This window comes from Loxodonta africana, chromosome 3, assembly GCF_030014295.1.
Source record: "Loxodonta africana isolate mLoxAfr1 chromosome 3, mLoxAfr1.hap2, whole genome shotgun sequence".
Lineage (NCBI taxonomy): Eukaryota > Metazoa > Chordata > Mammalia > Proboscidea > Elephantidae > Loxodonta > Loxodonta africana.
Window position 1 is genome coordinate 197904142 of NC_087344.1, and position 23057 is coordinate 197927198.

Here is a 23057-nt window from a genome sequence, read left to right on the forward strand (position 1 = left end):
CAAGGAGAGGGCCCAGCACCTCTTCATGCTGTGGGATTAACCATGAGGCAAGTTTGCCTTTGAAAATACACACACTCCTTCCTCCAGGTGGCCAAGGATGCCAGCCCTGCCCTCTGTTACTGCCTTGCCGTTAGCTCTTTGCTTCAGGGGCTGGTTATGTTTTTTGTGAATTATCTTGGCCTTTGACTTCATCTCTTGTCCCATTTGTTGCAGTTTTTACTGATGATTCATAACTATCAGAGGGTGGGTGGGAGAAATGAAATGATAATAAATGGTAAATGTGTTCATTTTATTGTTTATTAATGGCCCCAGTAAAAGGCTTTTTGGAAGGGAAGAGCAAGAAGAGCCTCAGAAGCACACCCCTGATGGATGTGATCTACATGTGAGCCCCTTGTCTTCCATTGGCACACAGTTAATCACTGAAGGAGGTGCTGAGCACTGGGGTAGGTGGGAGTGGCTAGTGCAGCTCCTTCCAGAGTCGTAGCGGCCACCCAGGTAATGGGCCGATGGTCTGATCTTCCCTGTCCTCAAATCCAACACCATTAAGTGTGTGTGTGTGTATAAGGGGAAAAGAGAGAGTATTTTCTTTGCAAAAGAGATCTAACCGTTGTCTATGAGTTGATTCCGGCTCATAGTGACCCTAGAGGATGGAGCAAAACTGCCCCATAGGGTTTCCAAGGAGCTGCTAGTAGATTCAAACTGCTGACCTTTTGGTTAGCATCCAAGCTCTTAACCACTGCCCCACCAGGGCTCCGAAAGAGATCCAGAACCCTCCTAGTTGCCTTTGTTCATTGATGGGAAGGACCAAGTCCCAAGGAAACAATTATTCCTGTCAGCCCCGCAGCTGATGAAGAGGAATTTGACAAGCTGAATGTAGACGAGAAGCTGCAAGTGCTCGGAAACCAGGTCCCAAAAGAGCCTCCAGCATGCTGGCCAGGCCGCCCCCCCGCACCACGTTACCCTCTCTGTAGCCCCTCCCCCCGCCCCCCACTCTCCAAGGATTACGTGAGCCCCACCCCTCAGGTTGTCAGAGCCAGGATGAATTAGTGCTCATCTCCCCTCCAAGAAGATTGCAGGAAACATTTCTTACTGTCCTTTCCTTTGATCCATGTCATGTTTCTGGTAGTTGTCCCACCCTTGGGAAAGGGAAGTGAGGGATAGTTGAAATGCAGGACTGGAGCCCTTAGAATAGCCTTTGCTTCATTTAGAACACTTGGCTAAAAAATTACCCTGACCTCATGCCTCAGCCAACCCCACTTCTCCTACTTCCACATCAAAACAGCCTCAATTGTCTGGCAGGGAAAGGCTTAGCTACTCTAGAAAGACCACCAAATGCTCTCTAAGAGAGGGAGAGAGAGAGAGACAAGCCAGGGGTAGGATGGCCCCACCTTTGCGGTAGATTCTTAGTGCCCAGAGGGAGTGCCCCCTTGTCTTTCCTCAGTTGAGCTCCTCCACCCGGACCCTGTTTTTGCTGCCTCTATCTGTATCTTGAGCCATTATTTCCACTGTTTCTCCTGCATCTTGAGTCTGTTTCTGTTTAGTTCCTTCTTTTTTAGCCTACAAATAGGCTTGGGTTTTCCCATCCTGAAGGAAAAGATACCTCTCAAGCCTAACATTCTGCCTTGCCCTTTCACAGCAAACTTGTTGGAATAATTGCATTCACTGTCTGTATTTCTAAAAATCCCACGCATTTCTCAGCTCATTATAATTCGGCTCCCTATGTACTCTTCTGAGACAGCTTTTGCTAAGGCCACCTGTGAGATCTCAGTTGCTTAACTCCTGGCTCGTGTTTAGTTCTCACCCACTCAGTCTCTGAAGTACTTCATGCTGTAGACCTTGCCCTCCTCTATGAGACTCTCTCCTCCCTCAGCTTCCATGATGGCCTTTTTCTTGTTCCTCCTCTGATCTGATCTCCCTGTCTTTTCCTACTCAGTATTTCTCGCTGACTTCTCCAGTTCCTCCTGCCATTTGAATGGTTAGTTGGTTCTCTCATTGAGCCCCTTTTCTTCTTGTTCTACTTATGCCCAGGGGAGTTCATATTTCTCATGGCTTTAACCATCCTCCAAGTCTGATGACTCCCAAGTCTGTGTCTCTCTCCCTGATCCCTTATTTCCACCTGCCTTGTAGACAAGTTCATCTGATGCTTTGGTGGCCCCTCAAAGTGGACACGTGTACAACCACACTCCTCCTCCTCCTTCTCTGTCCCCTCAGCCTCCTTTAGTTTTTCTCATCTACAAAAATGGGAGCTGTGTTCCTTGATCCAATTAATATTTAATCTGTCTACCTAGTCACTCAAAGGGCATTGTTGGTTCAGTGGTAGAATTCTTGCTTTGCATGCAGGAGACCCGGGTTTGATCCCCGGCCAGTGTACCTCATACACATTCACCACCCATCTGTCAGTGGAGGCTTGCGTGTTGCTATTGATGTTGAACAGGTTTCAGCGGAGTTTCTTGAGTAAGACAAACCTAGGAAGAAAGGCCTGGCGATCTACTTCTGAAAATCAGCCAACGAAAGACCTGTGGATCACAATGGTCCAATCTGCAGCCGATCATGGGGATGGCACAGAACCGGTCTGCGTTTCATTCCATTGTTCATGGGGTGACTCATAGACTGCAAACAATGACAGCAGTCACCCAAGTTACACAACTCAGGATCTTCCCCTTTCCCCTTCTTATCCTCACATCTAGAGAAGTGACCCTTGAATCCATCTCTTTCTGCATGTTCTCACTGCAGCTGCCTTTGTTGGACTTTCATCATTCCTTGTGTGGACTCAGAACTGACCAGTGACCACAAAGTCTGTGCACTGCACAATTCCAGGGTGTCATTTCACCCTGCCCTGGGCTTGCTCCTGACTTACCAGACTCTCGTGGCAGCCTCCATTTTTGTAGATAAGGAAACTAAAACTTTAGCAATTAAGAGTCTCACCCAAGATCTCACAGTTATAAGCCACAGAGTAGGAATTGGAGCCCAGCTTTTGTGACTGGCAAGCCCCAGACCCAGATTCCTCCACCCCTGTCCTCCTTCAATCCATGATTGCCAACTGTACCGTTCCTCTGTGCAGACCCCCACCGGTGCCCTGAGCCCACGAGGTGAAGTCTGAACTCCGCAGTGGGCCCTGCCCACCCTGTTCCCATCTCCTGCCAGTTCCTCTGCCCACCCTGTGCTCCCGTTCCTAAGCAAACCATGAGGTTTCGTGACTCCATGTCTTTCCATGTGCGGTTTCCATTGTGAGGAACCCTCTGCCTCCTTCTGTCTCTGTGATGGATTGCTTCCCTTTGCCCTGCCTGATCCTCTCCGCCCCCTCCAACCTGCTCTGTGCCCAGGAGGCAGCCTGTGGGGACCCCATCAGTGGCTGCTTCGCCCTCCCAAGGCCCCTTCCAGGCTTGTTTCTTCATCTCTCTCTGAGCTCAGTGACCACTTGCTGACCTTGCCCCCTCAGGCTTTGGGGTGCTGAGAGCTTCCTGGGGCACTACACTGCCCTCTGCAGTTTCCCTCTCTGCCCTCACCTTGTGGATTAAACCCAAAACCAAACCAATTGCTGACTCATGCTGACCCCATGTGTGTCAGAGTAAAACTGTGCTAACAGGGTTTTCAGTGACTGACTTTTCAGATCTCCCGGCATCTCTTCTGAGGCACCTCTGGGTGGATTCAAACCATCAACGTTTTGGTTAGTAATCGAGCACTTAACCATTTGTACCACCCAGGTACTAGTGCCTTATTAAACCTCCTCAGATTACTCACCTTATCTGTTCTCTGCCAAGATGGTGGCTGGTACATCCCTGCCCCGCAGTCCCTCCCACCTCCCATTTTTTCTTCAGGATGCAGCTCAGACAGCATCTTCACCATGTGCCTTCCCAGCTCCCCACAGGCGGGTAGCTCCCTCCTCCTCCATGGCTTGTAGCTCTCTATTCCACCGTCTGTACTTCCTCCTGCTTTTGGTACGCTCTGTAGGGTTGCTATGAGTCAGAATTGACTTGATGGCAATGGGTTTGGGCCTTTTTTTTTTTTTTTTTTGAGCTCCTCAAGGGCAACCTCAAACCATACTTGGCTCTGTACCCCACGAGAGTGAGATGTGGGGCCAGTGGGGTCAGAGAAGGGGTGGGGCCAGAGTAACCTGTGTTTCCTGGAATAAAGACTACTGAACCAGCCCACGGCATTCTAACCCCATCAACAGCCACTCTTGGGAGGTGGGGTGGGGCGTGGGGGGGACAGACAAGGAGGAAAGGGAACTGCTGGCATACAGCAAATAAAAATGATGAGAATTCTCCTGCGGGGATTTCCCATCTTCACGACCTTCTCCGTCCTTCCCTCTTCCCGGTACCGGGCCGCTGCTATCCTCCCAGTCCTCCCCACCACCCAGAAGACCATTAAAAAGTGATTGGAAGTTGAAAGAAGGTCAAATATATATCTGAGTTTTTTGTTGTTGTTCTAAGGTCTGTCAGTGGCCTGCAAGTAAAGGTACATAATCCCTTATAAATAGTTAAAGAAAAAGAGATTAGGGAGTCGTCCCAGGCTAAATCAGAGCAGCTCATCCTTGAGGGGTGTGGGAATTAGAGTGGTTGACCCCGGAAATAAACACGTGCCCCTGGCACTGGCTTCTTGTCCTCGAGAGATGGGGGGATATGCCTTCAGACGAGCTGTGATTCATGGGTCAGGCATCAGGCATCATCAGGCAGGCAGTAGGAGCAATCTGGAGAAAGAAAAATACTAGAGAAGAAAAACACTTGGACTCCCTGGGGAGCCTGGGGGCCAGGGGTTGTGGTGGTGTTCCTTTTCCCCATTACCCATCATGGCACGTGGGACTCACCGTGTGCTGAGCAGGTGGCACGAGGGGTGTGCAGTTAGAGCCGAGTACAGAGTGTACTATGGTGTGAATCTCTGGAGGCTTCAGTGGGTCCTTTAAGGACTGCCTTTGGAAAGACCAAGATGTGGTTATGATGTTTATAGTATTCCCAGAAACTTGGAAGGTGGGCAGAAAATCATGTACCACTCACCAAATGTGTCCACTGGAAATCCTGCCAACATGAGAGTGAATCTGTTGGTGACCATCTATGTAGACGTGGAAAGAAAAAAAAAAAAAAACCTGGAGTAAGAAAACCCAGGGACCCTAAATGGCATAAATTTACCATAAGAGCAATTTCTTGCCTAGCTATAGCAATAGCAGCAGTAAGAATATCCATCCAATATTTGAGTGGCATTCAGCAGTTATCAACCAGCCAGGCAGGTGGTGTAGAAGTTAGGAACTTGGTTACTATTGCTGGGTTCAGATTCTGGCTCTGGTACATACTAGCTGTGTGACCTTGAGCAAGTTGGCTAACCCTTCTGTTTCTTCATCTGTAAAATGGGGATAATAATAGTACTTGCCTCTTGAGGTTTCTGTAACGATTAAATAAGCTTTTAATGTAAAGCGCTTAGAACAACGCCTCACTAAATTAGCAAATATTCTTGTCTGATCACTTGGGCTTACTAAATGTTTTTTGAGCACCTACTATGTGCCAGGCATTATGTATAAATTATTTCATTTGATTCTCATAACTATCTTGGAGCTTCTTTTCATCGTATTTTGTGATCGAGGAAACTTAAGAGTCAGAGTATTAAGTGGCTTTGAGAAAGTAGAGAGCTGGAACCTCAACTGAAGCTTTATGGCTTTATTCTACCACTTGTTCCCCTTACTCCACAAAATCCCCAGAGGGGCGGATAAAGGAAGGGTGTGAACCTTTGTTTATGATTTATACCTAACCCCTCTCTGCACAGACCACTCCAAGGGAGGTATTAATTGTCTTGAAAGCAAGCGGGTAAATTGTTGATGAGAAGGGAGAGATGTGCCTTTCTAGGTGAGGGTCCCCAGCACCCACCAGTCCAGGGAGCGCCCTGCTGTTTGTGGTGTGTTTTCCCTTTGCTCTCTGACTCCGGGAGGGGCCTTGTACCCTTGAGCAGGAGTCTTCAGGAAGCCTGAGGACCCTCAGAGGCGTGGGAAGGATGGGCTAACCAAGAGGTCCGTCTACGGACCCAGGTAACAAAAAAGCAGAGGAGAAAGCTTGGCAGCTGTGCTAATAGATTTGGTTTTTGAAAGCCAGGAGCAGGTGACATTTATTTCGGAGAAATTATGAGTGTTGGTTGGAAGAGAAAAATTAAAGCCTTCCAGTATATTAAAGGATTTTTGTGTTATTATTTTATGAGGAATATTGGCCCGTTTTTTTTTTTGCCTGCCTGTCAAGTACTGAAGAAGCGGAAAATTCACTTAGCATAGTGCTTGGCATTTATAAAGTGCTTTGTGATGGTTTGTCACTGATTCATGTAAAGCAGGGGGGATTTTAGTGAGACATAAGAAAGAACTTCATAGCTATAAAGTAAAACATAAATTAGCTGCTGTAGGTAGGTGAGATTGGCCATGAGGGGGTCTTAACTAGACTTTCAAAAGGTAAATATATATTTGTCTGGATGTCACTAGATTTTAAAACTCAGTTCATTTGCTTATTTCTTATTCTGTTGTTGTAGGTACCATCAAGTTGGCTACCACAGCAACCCCATGTATAACACAACAAAATGTTGCCTGGTACTGTGCCACCCTCACAGTTGTTGCTGTGTTTGAGCCCATTGTTGCAGCCACTGTGTCAGTATATCTTGTTGAGGGTCGTCCTCTTTTTCGCTGACGCTCTACTTTACCAAACAGGATGTCATTCTCCAGGTAGTCCCTCCTGATAACACGTCCTAAATAAGTGAGATGAAGTCTCGCCATCCTTGTTTCTAAGAAACATTCTGGCTGTACTTGGTTTAAGGCAGATTTGTTGGTCCCTCTGGCAGTCCATTGTGTATTCAGTGTTCTTTGCCAACACCACAATTCAAACGCATTAATTCTCCTTCAGTCTTCCTTTTTCATTGTCCAGCTTTTATATGCATATAAGGCAATTGAAGATGCCCTAGCTCAGGTCAGGTGCACCTTAGTCATCAAAGTGACATCTTCTTTTTTTAGCACTTTAAAGAGGTACATAGTAAATCTTACATATTAGTAGAATATCTAAGATATCTTAGATCTCTGTAGAAAAATTTAGATATTTATATAATTTTATTCCTTGAAGAAGCCCTACACATCACTCCTATATTCACATTTCTGTGCCTGTTGTCAAGGTGGTAGGCCTGACTGTCTCCTGAATCCTGGACTTCCTTCCAGACCATCCGTGGCGAGGCCGGTCTGTGAAATACAGCCCAGTCATGGTGACAAGCAGATCTTAGACAATGTGGCCAACACCTAGGCCATCTGTAGAAGTAAGTGTATGAACCAAGGAGACCAACCCCATAAGGGACTGTGGGCTCTGTTGGGAGAACCACAAACATTGCACATGCTGGGCTGCCAGGGAGTTGCTATTACTGTGGGCAGGAGTCATGAGGGATTTTTCCACATCTTCCTAGCTGTGCCTAACTCAGCTGGTCTTGAGTGGCAGGTTGGTTCTGTTTTCTGTCTTCTGCATTTTTTTTTCACTGTGTTTCTTTCACCTTAAGACCATTTGGTTTTGTCTCCACCATTTGAGAGTTATTTGGTAGCTTAACTTCTTCATTTGGATTTTATTTCCCTCTGTATGAGGTGTCTTTATAGGTTAGGAATGTGCATGCCTTCTAGGACCTCAAGAGAAAAATCTCAGCTGGAGAGTCTCCAGAGAGGTAGTGAGATTGGGGAACAATGACACTGTTGTTTTTGTTCTTCCATTTGACATTCTAGGTTTGTCTCCACAGTTTTAAAGCATTAAAGCACTTAATAATTTACAGAATATTTGTCTATCCATTGTCTCATTTGAACCTCACAACCACTCTGAAAGAGGTTTTTATTTCTTCTCGCTTCCAGGAAATAAGGTTGAAAGAGATAAGAGTTTGCTTGAGGCTGTATGACAGGTCATGACACGGGTCTAGATCCTCCACCCCCAGGTCCTGTGCTTTGTGCTGCTGGGAGAGAGAATCCCATGCCAGGACCCAGGCTGGCTTGGTGAGGCCCAGCAAGCCTTGAGCAAGAGGCGGCATGGTGGCTCCTCTGTGGGTCTGTGCCTGTTGATGGTGGACAGGGAGGAGCATAAATGCTCAGGAAACCTTGCAGGTGACTCAAGATCTTTCACATTCTCTGCAGCCAAGTAGGTTCTAAAGTCAGCAGGCAGTCGCCATGGAGGGGAGAGGCATGGGGGCAGAATACTAATTCCTTGGGGAAAAGTGACCATGTGTTTTAGAGTTCATTATATTCAAAGACAGTGACAATGACAGAGTAAAGTATCACAGCCAGGCTGAAATGGAGTGAGGGATGAGAGTTTGGAGGCAAAAGTACAACATAATTGATTCCAGTTGAGCCCCAAGAGGTAAGACCGTGAAGAAAAATCGTATGGTTGCCCAGACTTTCATAAAATGTACTTCGTAAAGTACATGATATAGCATGCGGAGCTTAAGACCAAGGTTAAGTGCAAAGGAGCTGCCATTACTGAGAAAGAAATCCTGAATGCATTGGGGCTCTTGGAAAAGGCCAAAGATGAGAGAGAAAAGAGAAAAGGAGGAGAGAGTAGTTCATGGCAAGGAGAGACTCTCAAGTTCCATTTTCCTAGCTGTCTCTTTTTTCCCTTCAAGTCGAGAACTGATTTTCGGACTAGAAGCACTGGAACATATATGATTTAAAAAATAGGTGAATTTTGAAAACCATGAGGAATAAGGAGGACGTCCCTCACTCCTTCAAGTGTACCCAGCCTCAGTCACTTGGATCCTAGAGTCCAGAAGAATGTAATTGCCGAATTGTGATAGATCGTCTTTGCAAAGTCAGAAAAATGAATGAGGTATGAGAAGATCACAAGAACAAAACATCCAACCTTTTAGAAAGGGAGAAAATCTGGGCTCAGAGTTACAGAGGAGTGAACTTGTCATTGCCTCTGGGCAAAATTCTAGAAAGGATCGTTAAGCAGATGGTCTGTGAGAGCTTAGAAGAGAAAATAATGATCACCAGGAGCCAGTCCTAAAAACCAATTATCCAACTATTCTTAGGAAACCTGTCTTGAGAGCAGTAGTGCAAATTGGCTTTAAATATTTGAGTTGACCACAGCCTGAACCAGCAGTACATGATGCAACTAAAGAGAAGGCATTAGCAGAGACGCTCTGCTGCAAATTCAGTTCTAGGGCATAGAAAATATTTACACTCGTGCTGTTCACATCCCTTCAAGACTGTTGTCTTAGCATCTAGTGCTGCTGTAACAGAAATACCCGAAGTGGGTAAACAAATCTATTTTCTCACAGGAGGCTAGAAGTTCAAATTTAGGACCCTGGTTCTAGGGGAAGTCTTTCTCTCTTTGTTGGTTCTGGGGGAAGGTCTTCGTCTCTCCACCTTCTATTCCTTGACCCCTTGGTGATCTTCAGGTGACATGGCATCTCTTGTCCCCCATCTCTGCATCCTCTCTTCCTTGCTTAATCTGCTCCTTTTGTATCTCAAAAGAGATTGACTCAAGACATACTATACACTAATACTGTCCATTAACACAGCACAGAAAACCCATTCCCAAATGGGATTAAAACCACAAGTATAGGGGTTTGGATTTACAACACACTTTTTTTTTGGGGGGGGGCACAATACGTAACAAATATGTATTCAGTTCTATAAACTACATTTTAGGAGTCATTAGCAAGTCAGGGTGTATACAGAAAAGGTTAACAAAGAAGATAGAGCTCATATTTAGTGAACAAGCAACTCACGATGTGTTGGCATTATGTTAAATGTGTGTGTGTGTGCATGTGTGTGTTGATACTTAGAACAATCTATTCAGAGATGAGGAAACAAAGACTTGAGTGAACTGAGTAGTTTTTGTTTGCCTAAGGCCACCAGCTAGGAAGTGGTAAAGCTAAGCCTTGAACCCAGATCTTTCTCATCCCAAAGCCCACGCTCTTTCCACAGTAGTACAAACCTGCCCGAGCAGAAAGTGATCTGGAAAATGGGCCAGTTGAGGAATTACTAAAGAAAGAGGGGATGTTTCACTTTAAAAACAGAAGTAGTAAATATAAATACAGTGGTCGTTTCCAAATATTCAAACAGTTGCCATTTGGAAGAAGAATAAGCATTGTTCTCTAAAGCCCAAAAGGACAGAAGTAGGGCTGTCATGTGGAAGTTGTAACAGCTATTACCATTTGTTAATAACTTTTTTCTATAAGCAAATTCCTCTGCATGCATTCACTCTTTAAACCCCAGAAGTCAGGCACAGTAGTATCTTGTTAATTGCCGTAGACTAAATTCCAACTCATGGCGACCCCATGTGTGCAGAGTAGAACTTCTCTGTAGGGTATTCAAGGCAGTGACCTTTTGGAAGTAGACCACCAGGCCAGTTTTTTGAGATTCAAACCACCAACCTTTTGGCTAGTAGTCGAGCACTTAACTGTTTATGTTACCTAGGCATGCAGTACTATGATCATCCCCATTTCATGGGTGAACAAACAGAATGAGATCAAGATAATGACCAGGTCTCACAGGTAGTAAGTGGCAGAGTCTGGGCTGAAATCCAGGTCTGTCCCGCCCCACAGCCCATGTTCTGAACCATTTTCCTCTGCCACATTCCTGTTGGCAGATTTACAATTACCATAAGGGAAATTTTCTGAGGAATTAGAACTCCCTAAAAAGAGAATGGATGTTCCATCAGGGAGTGAATTGCCCATCAAGACAAATTCTGGACCACAGGGGTACTGGGTTAAATCCAGGCCAGATGACCTCACGGGCCTCTTTCTACTCTAAATTCTTTTCTTTTCTTTTTTTTTTTCTATTATATTACAAGAAACAGGTTTGCCTATAGGCTAACAAGTCTCAGAAGCAGGGTGGTAGTGGTGGTGGTGGTGGGTCTAGTGATTCTTTCTCTGCCAACCTGAATTCCACAATGATGATAAACTCCAAAGCCAGTTTCTCCAAAATATTGATTGTGTTTCAGTCATTTGTATAAGATTATGGACATAACCATCTGTAGAAAACTCTATTGCTGTAGCTTTAAAGTTCCATTAAAAACCCATTGCTGTTGAGTCGATTCCAACTCATAGCGACCCTATAGTTCTATTAGTAAGTGAAAATTATAATAATACTAAAAAAAAATTATAATAATACTATATATCTTTGAAATAAAGAAACATGAAATGGTTGGAAATTTGAAGAAATAACAAAACCTTAGCAATTCTTATTAACTCTCTGTGAACAGTGGGAACTAATCTGGTATCCTACCCTGGATAATTTTATTGAGTGTTGAAATTTGTTACTGAGACCCTTTTTAGAAACAGGATCAGAACTGCACTAGACTTGAGGCTAAAGATGAAGGAGGGGGAGAGGGAAGTCTTTCCTGATTCTTTTGAATGCTCACATTCCTCTTCCCCCACAACTGCCACCCCCACCCCTACACACACACACACACACACACACACACACACTTACACACTCACAGTTCTTAAGAAAACCAAGTAATGTAAAAATAAAGGTCCTTGGTTGGAACTTATTTCTAGATCTGAAAGTTTGGACCTGAGACCTGGAACTTAACTTGTTGATGAATAAGATCACATGAAAGAACGTTCTGCCTTTTGGTCGTGTCGATGGAAACTTCCCTAAGCTTTAACTAGCTGACTTTGCGTTTAGCTAGAGGTTTTTTACTTGTAATAACAACACATTTTTAAGTTTCTGAACTGAGACCTAGCAGAGCAGTCTCCAGAGAGCTCCAGTTCAAAGAGAGTGGCTGGATCATTGCTCAGGCTAGGCTGTCACTGGATTTGCTGAAAAGGGGCTTTGTCTGTCTGTCAAGGTAAGGCTAACCTTCGCTTGTATGCTGCAGTCCCTGGGGCCTCCCACATGGCTGTGTGTCTTGTTGACATGCCAGTTCTCATTCATATCTACTCTATCCGTTTTAAACCCAGTTCTTGGCCCTTAGGGCACGACATAATAATAAATTAAAAATTCAAAAATCAAAGGCATTTTATGTGCGATGCATCTGAAGTAACTGAACCTGACTTCCTGTGGGGAAAACGAATAGCTAGGCAGACCACATTATGGATGCTCATTAATGATGGCAGAACGGCTCCCTCCCTAAGCAGACCCGAAGGACCTCCTACGTGCTGGTCACCACGTTGGCACTGGAGAGCCAAGATGTTGTCCTGGTTCCTTCAAGGAGTTCCTGCCTAAGCCTCATACTGTGATATGTGCTTGGTAAAGGTTAGCCCAAGGTCATTCAGCAGCTCAAATCAAAGAGGTCAGGCAGGATTTCTCTGAACCAGATCTTGAAGATGCTGATAAGGACGTTCAGCATCTGCAAAGGCAGGAAGGTATATTACAGCATTCTCTGAAGGGCTGTTTAGGTCAGGATTCTGGAGAGAGATGAAAGCAGAAAGGTAGATACTTCAGGCAAAGGAGTTTGTCCTTTATCCTGAGGGCAGTGGGAAGCCTTTGGATGATTTTAAGAGGGAGATGGTGGGATGAAACGTGTGTTTTTAAAATACCACTTTGCTAGCAATGTAGAGAATGGGTTGGCAATAAGTGAGCTAGAAAACAGGGAGACAGAGCATTTAGAGGCTGTTGCAAAATTCAAGGTGAAAAATAAAGCCCTGTAAACTAAGGCAATCACGTGGACTTGAAAAGTACAAATCAGAAACATTAAGGAGATGGGCTGCAAGGAACTTAGTAGTGAGTGATAGTTAAACAGAGGGTGGGTTCAAACTGCCAACCTCTCAATTAGCAGCTGAGCTCTTAACGACTGCTCCACCAGGGCTCCTTAACAGTAGATTAGCATTCTTAACTACCACTCATCTGTCAGTTTGTCCTACTGTAGTAGTTGCATGTTGCTGTGATTTTTTTTTTTTTTAACCAACTTCTGCCGTCTGAAGTTGATCACACATGCAATCAAGATGCATTGATAATTACTGGTGATTTGAATGCAAAAGTTGGAAACAAGGAAGAAGGATCAGTAGTTGGAAAATATGGCCTTGGTGATAGAAACGATGCCAGAGATCGCATGATAGAATTTTGCAAGACCAGTGAACTATTCATTGGAAATACCTTTTTTTCTATGACATAAACGGCTACTGTACACGTGGACTTCGCCAGATGGAATACACAGGAATCAAATTGACTACATCTGTAGAAAGGGGCGATGGAGAAGCTCAATATCATCAGTCAGAACAAGGCCAGTGGCTAACCGCGTAACAGACTATCAATGGCTCCTATGCAAGTTCAAACTGAAGCTGAAGAAAATTAAAACAAGTCCACAAGAGCCAAAGTACAACCTTGAGTATATTCCACCTGAGTATAGAGACTATCTCAAGAATAGATTTGAGGCATTGAACACTAGTGACCAAAGACCAGATGAGTTGTGGAATGACATCAAGGACATCATACATGAAGAAAGCAAAGGGCCATTAAAAAGACAGGAATTAATGTCAGAAGAGACTCTGAAACTTCTTCTTCAATGTCAAGTAGCTAAAGTGAATAGAAGAAATGATGAAGTAAAAGGGCTGAAGAGAAGATTTCAAAGGGCAGCTCAAGAAGGCAAAGTAAAGTGTTATAATGAAATGTGCAAAAATCTGGAGTTAGAAAACCAAAAGGGAAGAACACGCTCAGCATTTCTCAAGGTGAAAGAACTGAGGAAAAACCTCAAGCCTCGAGTTGACAATATTGAAGAATTCTATGAGCAAAATATTGAACGTCACAAGAGGCATCAAAAGAATATGGAAGGAATACATAGAGTCACTGTGCCAAAAAGAATTGGTCGATGTTCAACCATTTCAGGAGGTAGCATTCGATCAAAAGCTGATGGTATTGAAGGAAGAAGACCAAGGTACACTGAAGGCATTGGTGGAAAACAGTGCTGCAGGAATTGACAAAATACTAATAGGAATGTTTCAACAAATGGATGTAGCGCTGGAAGCGCTCACTCGTCTATGCCAAGAAATTTGGAAGACAGCTACCTGGCCAAGCTACTGGAAGAAATTCATATTTTGCCTATTCCAAGGAAAGGTGAGCCAACATAATTTAGAAATTATGAAACAATATCATTAATATGACACACAAGTGAAATTTTCATGAAGATAGTTAAAAACCAGCTGCCGCAGTGCATCAACAAGGAACTGCCAGAAATTCAAACCAGATTCAGAAGAGGACATGGAAGAAGGGATATCATTACTGATATCAGATGGAGCTTGGCTGAAAGCAGAGAATACCAGAAAGATGTTTACCTGTGTTTTATTGACTATGCAGAGGCATTCAACTGCGCGGACCATTAAACTTATGGATGACGTTGAGAAGAATGGGAATTCGAGAACACTTAATTGTGGTCATGTGGAACCTGTACATAGACCAAAAGGCAGGTATTCGAACAGAACAAGGGGATATTGCGTGGCTTAAAATCAGGAAAGGTGTGCGTCAAGTTTTTGTATCCTTTTACCATACTTATTCAATCTGTATGCTGAGCAAAAAATCTGAGAAGCCAGATTATATGAAAAAGAACGCAGCATCAGGATTGGAGTAAGACTTATTAACAACGTGTGATGTAACAAAAGCCTTGCTTGTTATAAATGAAGAGGACTTGAAGCACTTAACTGATGCAGATCAAAGACTACAGCCTTCGTCAACATCAAGAAAATAAAAATCCTCCCAACTGGATCAATAAGCAACGTCATGATAAATGAAGAAAAGATTGAAGTTATCAAAGATTTCATTTCACTTGGATTCACAATCAATGCCCATGGAAGCAGCAGTCAAGGAGTCAAAGGACACGTTGCACTGGGCAAATCTGCTGCAAAAGACTTCTTGAAAGTGTTGAGAACAAAGATGTCGCTTTGAGGAATAAGGTGTCCCTGACCCAAGCCATGGTATTTTCAATCACCTCATATGCATGTGAAATCTGAACAGTGAATAAGGAAGACCGTAGAAGAATTGATGCCTTTGAAATATGGTGTTGGTGAAGAATATCAAATATAACATGGACTACCAGAACTGTCTTGGAAGAGGTACGGCCAGAACGCTCCTTAGAATCAAGGATGGTGAGACTTCGTCTCATGTAGCTTGGACAAGTTATGAGGAGGGACCAGTCCCTGGAGGAGGATACCATGCTTGGTAAGGTAGAGGGTCAGTGAGAGAGGAAACCCTCAGCAAGATAGATTGACACAGTGACTGCAACAATGGGCTGAAACATAGCAACAGTTTTGAGGATGGCGCAGGAATTGTTCCACATGGGGTCACTATGAGTTGGAATAGACTCGACTACCAACCTAACAACAGTGTTCTTAAAACCATGCTAAACAAACAGAACAAAAACTTTTTTCAGATTTACTTAGAATTGGTAGATATCTTAGATGTAGTGAAATAGCTTCTAGCAGAGTCCCTGGGTGGTATAAATGGTTACTCGCCAAAGTGTTGGCAGTTCAAACACACCCAAAGGAGCCTTGAAAGTTAGGCTTGGTGATGTGCTTCTGCAAGGTCACAACCTTGAAAACGCTATGGAGCAGCTCTACTCAGCACACATGGGTCGCCATGAGTTGGAATTGACTGATAACAACAACAGTTTCGCAGAGAAAGTGTGGTCTCCGAGGTGAACTTTGGTTTCTTCCCACTGTTGCTCTGCCGATTCCCACATTTATTTTGAATGTTCTTCCCAGGCTTCCTGGAATCCTCAGTTACTAGACTATTTAGAGTCTTTATACATAAGAAGAAATAAAAAGGTGCTTTACTAGTTGTCTCATTTTATCTTCCCATTAACCCTACAAGGTGTTAATATTTATAGTTCCATTTCACCGATAACAAAACTGAGCCTCTGAGGAGTTACCTAGCTTACCTTGCTAGTAAATGGAAGAGTTGTAGACATAACTCTATACAGGTAGTCCCCAACTTAAGATGGGGTTCTGTTCCAACAACTCCTTCGTAGGTCGATTTTGACGTAAGTTGAATACCTCATTTTTTTTTTTTTTAGTTTTCATCGGTATCGCCTTTTTTTATCAGTACGTTTATAAATACAACCTTTGTCTTTGGGGATTGGAAACACTACATATAAAGTTACAGGTATTTATATATATTTTTATTATTATTATTATGTTTTAGGTGAAAGTTTACAGTGCAAATTAGTTTCTCATTTAAAAATTTATCCACTAATAGTTTTGTGACATTGGCTGCGATCCTTGCAATGTGTCAGCACTCTCCTCCTTTCCTTTTACACTCCAGGTTCCTCATGTTCATTCATCCAGGTTTCCTGTCCCTTCCTGCCTTCTCATCTTTGTTTTTCATCAGGCGTTGCCCATTTGGTGTTGTATACTTGACTAAACTGAGAAGCACATTCCTCACATATGTTATTGTTTGTTTTATAGGCTTGTCTAAAAATGGCTGAAAGGTGGACTTTGGGAGTGGCCTCAGTTCTGAGTTAGCAGGGTGCCATAGTCTTGGAGATTCCTCCAGTCTCTATCAGACCAATAAGTCTGGTCTATTTTGTGTGAATTTGAATTTTGTTCTACATTTTTCTCCTGCTCTGTCTGGGACCCTATATTGTGATCCCTGTTAGAGTGGTCCACGGTGGTAGCCGGGTACCATCTAGTTCTTCTGGGCTTAGGCTGGTGGAGGTTGTGGTACTTGTGGTCCATTAGTCCTTTGGACTAACATTTCCCATGTGTCTTTGGTTTTCTTCATTCCCTTTGCTCCGGACAGGATGGGACCAGTAGATGTATCTTAGACGGCCACTCATAAGCTTTTAAGACCCCAGACACTACTCACCAAAGGCGGATGTAGCACATTTTCTTTATGAACTGTGTTATGCCAATTGACTTAGATGTCCCCTGAGACCGTGATCCCAAGCCCTCAGCCCAGTAACTCAACCCCTCAAGGTGTTTGAATGTGTCTATGAAGTTTTCTATGACTTTGCCTCGGTCAGGTTGTGCTGACTTCCCCTATGATGTGTACTGTCCTTCCCTTCACCAGAGTTACCACTTATCTACTATCTAGTTAGTGATTTCCCCTCCCCTCCCTTGTGACCATCAAAGATTACTTCTTCATGTGTGCAGACCTTTTCTTGAGTTTTTATAATAGTGGTCTCATATAATATCTGTCCTTTGGTGACATTTTTATTTTATATATTTTGTGGTAACATCTCACTGCTTCCTGAACCTGCCTGTTGACATAAGAAAACTGAATCTGCCTTCAGTTGCATGTTTTCAAGCAACAGAAACCCTTGATTTAATTTAGAAAACAATCTGTACAGCAGTGTTTTAAACAGTAAATAATAAAATTAAACATCTGCGAGCGAACATCTGAGAGTAGTGATAACATCAGCAAATTACACACTGCAACACTGTATGTAGAACGTATTATTCATGGTAAGATATACCAAAAAAAAAAAAAAGAATGGTCATAAGTACAGTTTGTCTTATCTCGAATACGTTGTAAGCCGGCGACTACCTATATCCCATTCTCTTTCTGTACACAGCCCTGACTTACGCTAAAGCAAAACAGCCCTGTTAAATCCTTGGATGAAAGTCACCAGTGTTATTGAGAAGGCGATATTTTGTGGAAATTATGTGGCCTGAGGGATGTTTATCAAGAGCAGTGTTCTCCCTGGGTCACAGAAAACTACTTCTACTGATGCATTTCCTGTGTACCTTGCACTCTCACCCCATGCCAGTAGCAGTGAGATCTCGCATTCTGGGTGTCCTGTCCTAGGCCCCCTTAGGGTCAGACACTAGCATCTGGCTTATTATTTTTCCCATTTACCCCGCTTTTCCCTTTGCCTCTACCCTTGCCCCCACTAGCTACACCCCTCATCCCAGCGGCCAGGGTGATCCTTTAGTTTAAGGCCTAAGTGAGTCAGACCTCTGCTCTAAGGCCTTCTTATTCATTTTGAATAAGAGCCATGGCCTTGAAGATCTACTGTGTTCTGGTCTGTGGCTGCTTTTCTGACCCCCTGTGGCTGACCACGCTCAATCCACTCTAGCTATACTGACCTTCTGGCTGTTCCTTGAACGCCTTCCTATCTCAGGGCATTTAAGCCTGCCGTTGGGACTTTCTGGAATGCTTTTGCCAAGTATCTCCATGACCAGCTCCCTCACATCATTCAGGTCCTTGCTTCTCTGTGAGCTTTCCCTGACCACCCTATTTATAGTAGCACCCCCATCATGCCCTATCTCCGTACTCGGCTTTATTTTTCTTTGTAGCGCTGATTTTCTATTTGTTTATTGACAGCCTCTACATGTAAGTTCTATGATCTCAGGGTCTTTGTCCTGTTCTGGCCGCATCGCCGGCTTCTGGATAGTGCCTGGCCCACAATATATACTCAGTAGGAATCCCTGCAAATTGCTAACATGCTCGGCTGCTAACGAAAAGGTTGGAGGTTTGGGTCCATCCAGACGTACCTCAGAAGGGAGGCCTGGAAATCTACTGCTGAAAAATCAGTCATTGAAAACCCTGTGGAGCACAGTTCTGAGACACACATGGAGTTGCCATGAGACAGAATTGACTGGATGGTAACTGGCTTTAGGATTGGTTGAATGACAGAATGAATACATGGAAGCTGTGGTCCTGATAGAAGGGCAAATAAGGGAAGTGGGGTCATTACCACCGAGGGACCTATGGTAATGAAATAATGTATCTTAGTATCTTCCAACATGGTTAGCATTGATTGTTCCCCAAAGCTTCTCTTTTGGGGCTAACTGTGGAACAGGAAACTTGTTCACATTTCCCTGGGTTAGATGCAGATTTATTACACTGATAAGGATGGGTGTGGAGTCCCTGGTGGGTGCAAATGGTTAAGCTCTGGGCTACTAACCAAGACGTTGGCAGTTTGAACCCACCCAGAAGCCGCACTGAAGAAAGGCCTGGTGATGTGCTTCTGAAACGTCACAGCCATGAAAACCCAGCTGAGTGCAGTTCTACTGTGCAACAAAGGAGGTCACCATGAGTTGAAATCAACTTGACAGCAGCAGGGTTTTTGTTGTTGTTTTGGGAGAATGGGGACAGTTTTTCCTTCTAACGCATAAGTTACTAGAACAGGCCTGCTGCCTCAGGAGATGACTGATAATTAGCCTGGGTTTCATCTCCTACCCATGCCTACTCTTCCGAATATGGTAGTCACTTTAGGGTTGTGTCTTTGTTTACGGAGCCTATTGAAAGTGCCTCCTTCATTGTGGCCTTTTGATCCTATGTGAAGAAAACTTACTCTAGTAATTGGCTTTATTGAGCTTTGCTTCAGGGTATTCTTAAACAGAGATTTCCTTATTGGAGATTTGAAATTAATGCCATTTTCAGTGCATTTTTCTGTTTTTCTTCCTCCAGGATCTTTTATGTCTCTCATGATTCCCAAGACTTGAAGATCTTCAGCTATATTGCTCGAGATGGTGCCAGCAATATCTTCAGGTGTAACGTCTTTAAATCCAAGAAGAAGGTAAAGGGACAGCCATTGGCCATCTTTCATTTTTCTCTGGTGGGCCCAGGGCACCCTCGCCCTTAACCCAACTCCCTGTTGCTACAGAGGCAAAATTTGGAGCTGATGATTTTAGTCCCAGACATGGAGAAACTATCTCAGTAGTCTGATCTTGCTCCTATGTAAGGAAATTCCCTTTTCATTTCTTCTGAGCTTTGTACTGAGCTATATGTGGGCGATTGGAGAGCCATCAACCATTGGGTAAGAGCTCTGGAATCGGAGCAGGTAGACAGCACCAGGAGTGATGCTCACCTTAACATGTGGTAGAGAAGAATCATGGCCATTTACTAAGGTGATCTTCATCGAAATTCTATATATCGATCAATGGGCTACAAATCAGGACTGTTGCAATTTGGCTTAGACTTGGCGTGTCATATTGCTTGTCATAGCTGACTGTTTTGGTAAAGTATGGCATTTTGGTATGATAACCTTGATGCTGGAGTAAATGCAACTTCTACACTTCTGTGGAAGCATTCTTCTTCTCTATCCAGAAGTCTATCACACAGAACCAGCAGGGATAAGGAAACCTGGAATCTAGTCCCATCTCTGCACTGCAACCCTGAGTGATGTTATTTGGGTCACTACTTCTCTAATAGGAAGCCCTAGTGGCACAGTGGTGAAGCTCAGCTGCTAACCAAAAGGTTAGTGGTTCGAATCCACCAGCCACTCAGTGGGAGAAAGATGTGGCAGGCTGCTTCCATAAAGATTTACCTATGGGGCAGTTCTACTGTCTTCTTTAGGGTTGCTATGAGTCAGAATCGACTTGACAGCAACAGGTTTGGGTTTTAATAGTCTCAGGTTCCTTGTCTATCCAATGAGGAGGATGGCCAAAATCAGCATTTCCTAAAATATATTCTGCAAAACATTTGCCATCCAAAATGTTCCATGGTAAAACTACTGAAGTTGCTGAGAAGTCTTGAAGCAGAAGAAATTTGTTTAGCTTTGTTTAGCCTAGCGTTTCCCAGACTAATTTGGCCGTGAAACCATTTCCATTTTTTCCCCCATGTAATATATGTTAACATACTGGGAACTATTTTTCTGCACAAGAAATTTTGGGAAATACTGTATTTATACCTCTAAAGGCCCTTACGGAGTCTCTGGGTTTTGCAAATGGTTACAGTAAGCACTCAACTACTAGCTGAAAGGTTTGTGGTTCAAATCCACCCAGAGGTGCCTTGGAAGACAGACCTGGTGATGTGCTTCCAAAAAGTCAGAGCCTTGAAAACCCTATGGAGCAGTTCTATTCTACATGCATGGGGTCACCATGAGTTGGAATCAACTAACAACAGCAAGGCCCCTTATAGCTCTACCATTCTGAGAGAGAAACCACTAAGTCCGGCTTCCTATGACAACTATTTCCAAACCCCTTCCTGTAGTCTCCTCTTCTGCTCTCCTGACGCTATGTTACACCTTTAATAGATTTGTGGGTACCTTGTCAAATGAAGATGATAAGAATAATACATGATAGGGTTGAGATTTATCAGTGTATATGTCCCGTTTCCCACCCTAGCCCCACAAAAAGATTATACTTTGCTAACTGGGCCTCTTCCTTTAAGAGGATGTGCCCCCTTACCCGCCTTGTTTTCAGGCCTTTTAACTGGGAATCATGGAATTAGATGGAAAGAGCTAGAGCAGGAGAGGCAGGCAGAGGAAGAAGGAGTAAGTTGCCAGATTCCAATTCTAGGTAATAGTAAAGTGGAAAGAAAAATTAAAAGTCAAATGGAAAGGGAGACCAAGTTGATCTACATACTAAAGGACTGAGAGAAAGGGGTGTAGGGAGAAAGAGAGACAGAAAAGCCACAGGGTCCCAGAGAGAGCTGGAGAAAAATGTAGAACAAAATTCTAACTCAAAAAGAAAAACCAGACTTGCTGGCCTGACAGAGACTGGCGAAACCCTAAGAGTATGGTCCCCGGACACCCTTTCAGCTCAGTAACGAGGTCACTCCTGAGGTTCACCCTTCAGCCAAAGATTGAAAAGGCCCATGGAACAAAACAAGACTAAAGGGGCACACCAGCCATGGGGCAGGGACTAGAAGGCAGGAGGGAACAGGAAAGCTGGTAATAGGGAACCCAGGGTTGAGAAGGGAGAATGTTGACGTGTCGTGGGGTTGTTCACCAATGTCATAGAACAATGTGTGTACTAACTGTTTGATGAGAAACTAGTTTGTTCTGTAAACCTTCATCTAAAGTACAATTTAAAAAAGAAAAGAAAAGCCACAGGGGCTAGAAATGAGAGGGTTTGGGGTTTCTGAGAATGAAAGTCTCATATAGCTTTGAAGTGGGGGGGGCTGGGGAGGAAAAAAAAGGAAATATTAAGTGTTCCCGAGAGGTATGAATTGGATCATCTGTAATGTTTTTTGACAGGTGCTACTAAAGATTGGAATCCCCTCTTAATTCTTTTTGAATTCTTAACTGTGCTTCTTTGACTTTAGTTTTTTAAGACTGGACCATGTGAACCTTGGAATTTATTAGAATTACAAATAACACTTTACCATTTACTAAGTGTGTTAATATTGAATTCTATTGGATCACTATAACATCCATGTGAAGAAGGCAAGACAGGTAATTTTCACCCTCAGTTTTACAGACGAGTAAATTGACGTTCGGAGAGATTAAATGACTAGCCAGAGGTCGCATGAGTAGGCACTGGCTAGAACCAGGGAGACACGCAGAACAAAAGACATTTTTTAGCAGGAAACCCAGATACAGAGAACCATTATATTATGGTTGCTTTGCCATTGGATCTAGCGTAGCAATACAAACACAGTGGGAGCATCCGGTTCTTCTGCCAAAATCTGAGTCTAAGAACAATGCCCACTTGAAACTTCGATCCTGATGAAGTAAGGACAGAATCAAGTTTCTGTTGCCCTATGAATAGAAACAGCCCTCTAGTTTCCCTCTCCTATCAGTGTTTTCCATGTCCCATAGTTCTCAGAGATGATTCTGCTCCTTCCATTTTCTGTGTCCCTTTCACCCTTTCCTACTGAGACTAGCTCTTCAGAGTTGGTTCTCAGGCCCTTGCTGGCCCATGGCCATACAGCTGAGGGAATTGTTTCCAGATAGCCCAGACTGTGAACCCCGTTCCTGCTGAACTATAGGTGGGAGGACCAGCTTCCAAGCCAGGAAAGAGAAGTGAATTGTTCTGGAAAGGAAGCAAAATCAGGGAGAGGTGGAGAACATGTCTGCGAGGGTTTTGCACGTCATCTTGGTTAGTGTCCAAATATGGGAGTTTACTTTTTTGTAAGCACCTCTGGTTTCGGGAGACAATAGCTTGGGAATGAGTTTTGATTGGCAAGACAGGAATATTTAAGAGGCAATGGGGAAAAGGATGTAGATGGTAGGTGAAATGTGGACCCTGAGGAAATGTGTCTTGCAGGAAGTGTCTGGATCGCTGGAAGTCAATAGGCAGATCTCTTGACTGGAAGCCAGGAGACCTGGATGTTCTCCAGAGACCTGCAATTGATCATAATGTGAAATATCTTGTAGGTGCTTCTTGCTGTGTCAGGGCTTTGGTTATTGCTGTTGCATGTCACACTGTGTCATAGCACATTTGTTATGACGGTCCTCTAATGTTGGTGTCATCCTTACCCCACAGTTCATCACAGGGAGTGGGGCTGTCTCTTCTGCTGGCTG

General features: G+C 43.8%; 1 protein-coding gene and 1 non-coding gene across 3 annotated transcripts in view; both read left to right on the forward strand.

Moving 5' to 3' along the window:
- LOC100674634 (carboxyl-terminal PDZ ligand of neuronal nitric oxide synthase protein) overlaps positions 1–23057 on the forward strand; it is a 434071-nt gene that overhangs the window by 344667 nt on the left and 66347 nt on the right. For both annotated transcript variants that reach the window (XM_023554221.2, XM_010594913.3), the window contains exon 5: positions 19277–19385. In XM_023554221.2, the coding sequence (XP_023409989.2) occupies positions 19277–19385 (109 nt within the window). The remainder of the gene's footprint in view (positions 1–19276; positions 19386–23057) is intronic.
- Positions 2300–2370, forward strand: TRNAA-UGC (transfer RNA alanine (anticodon UGC)). The gene has a single exon. It is a non-coding gene; the product is annotated as a tRNA-Ala (tRNA).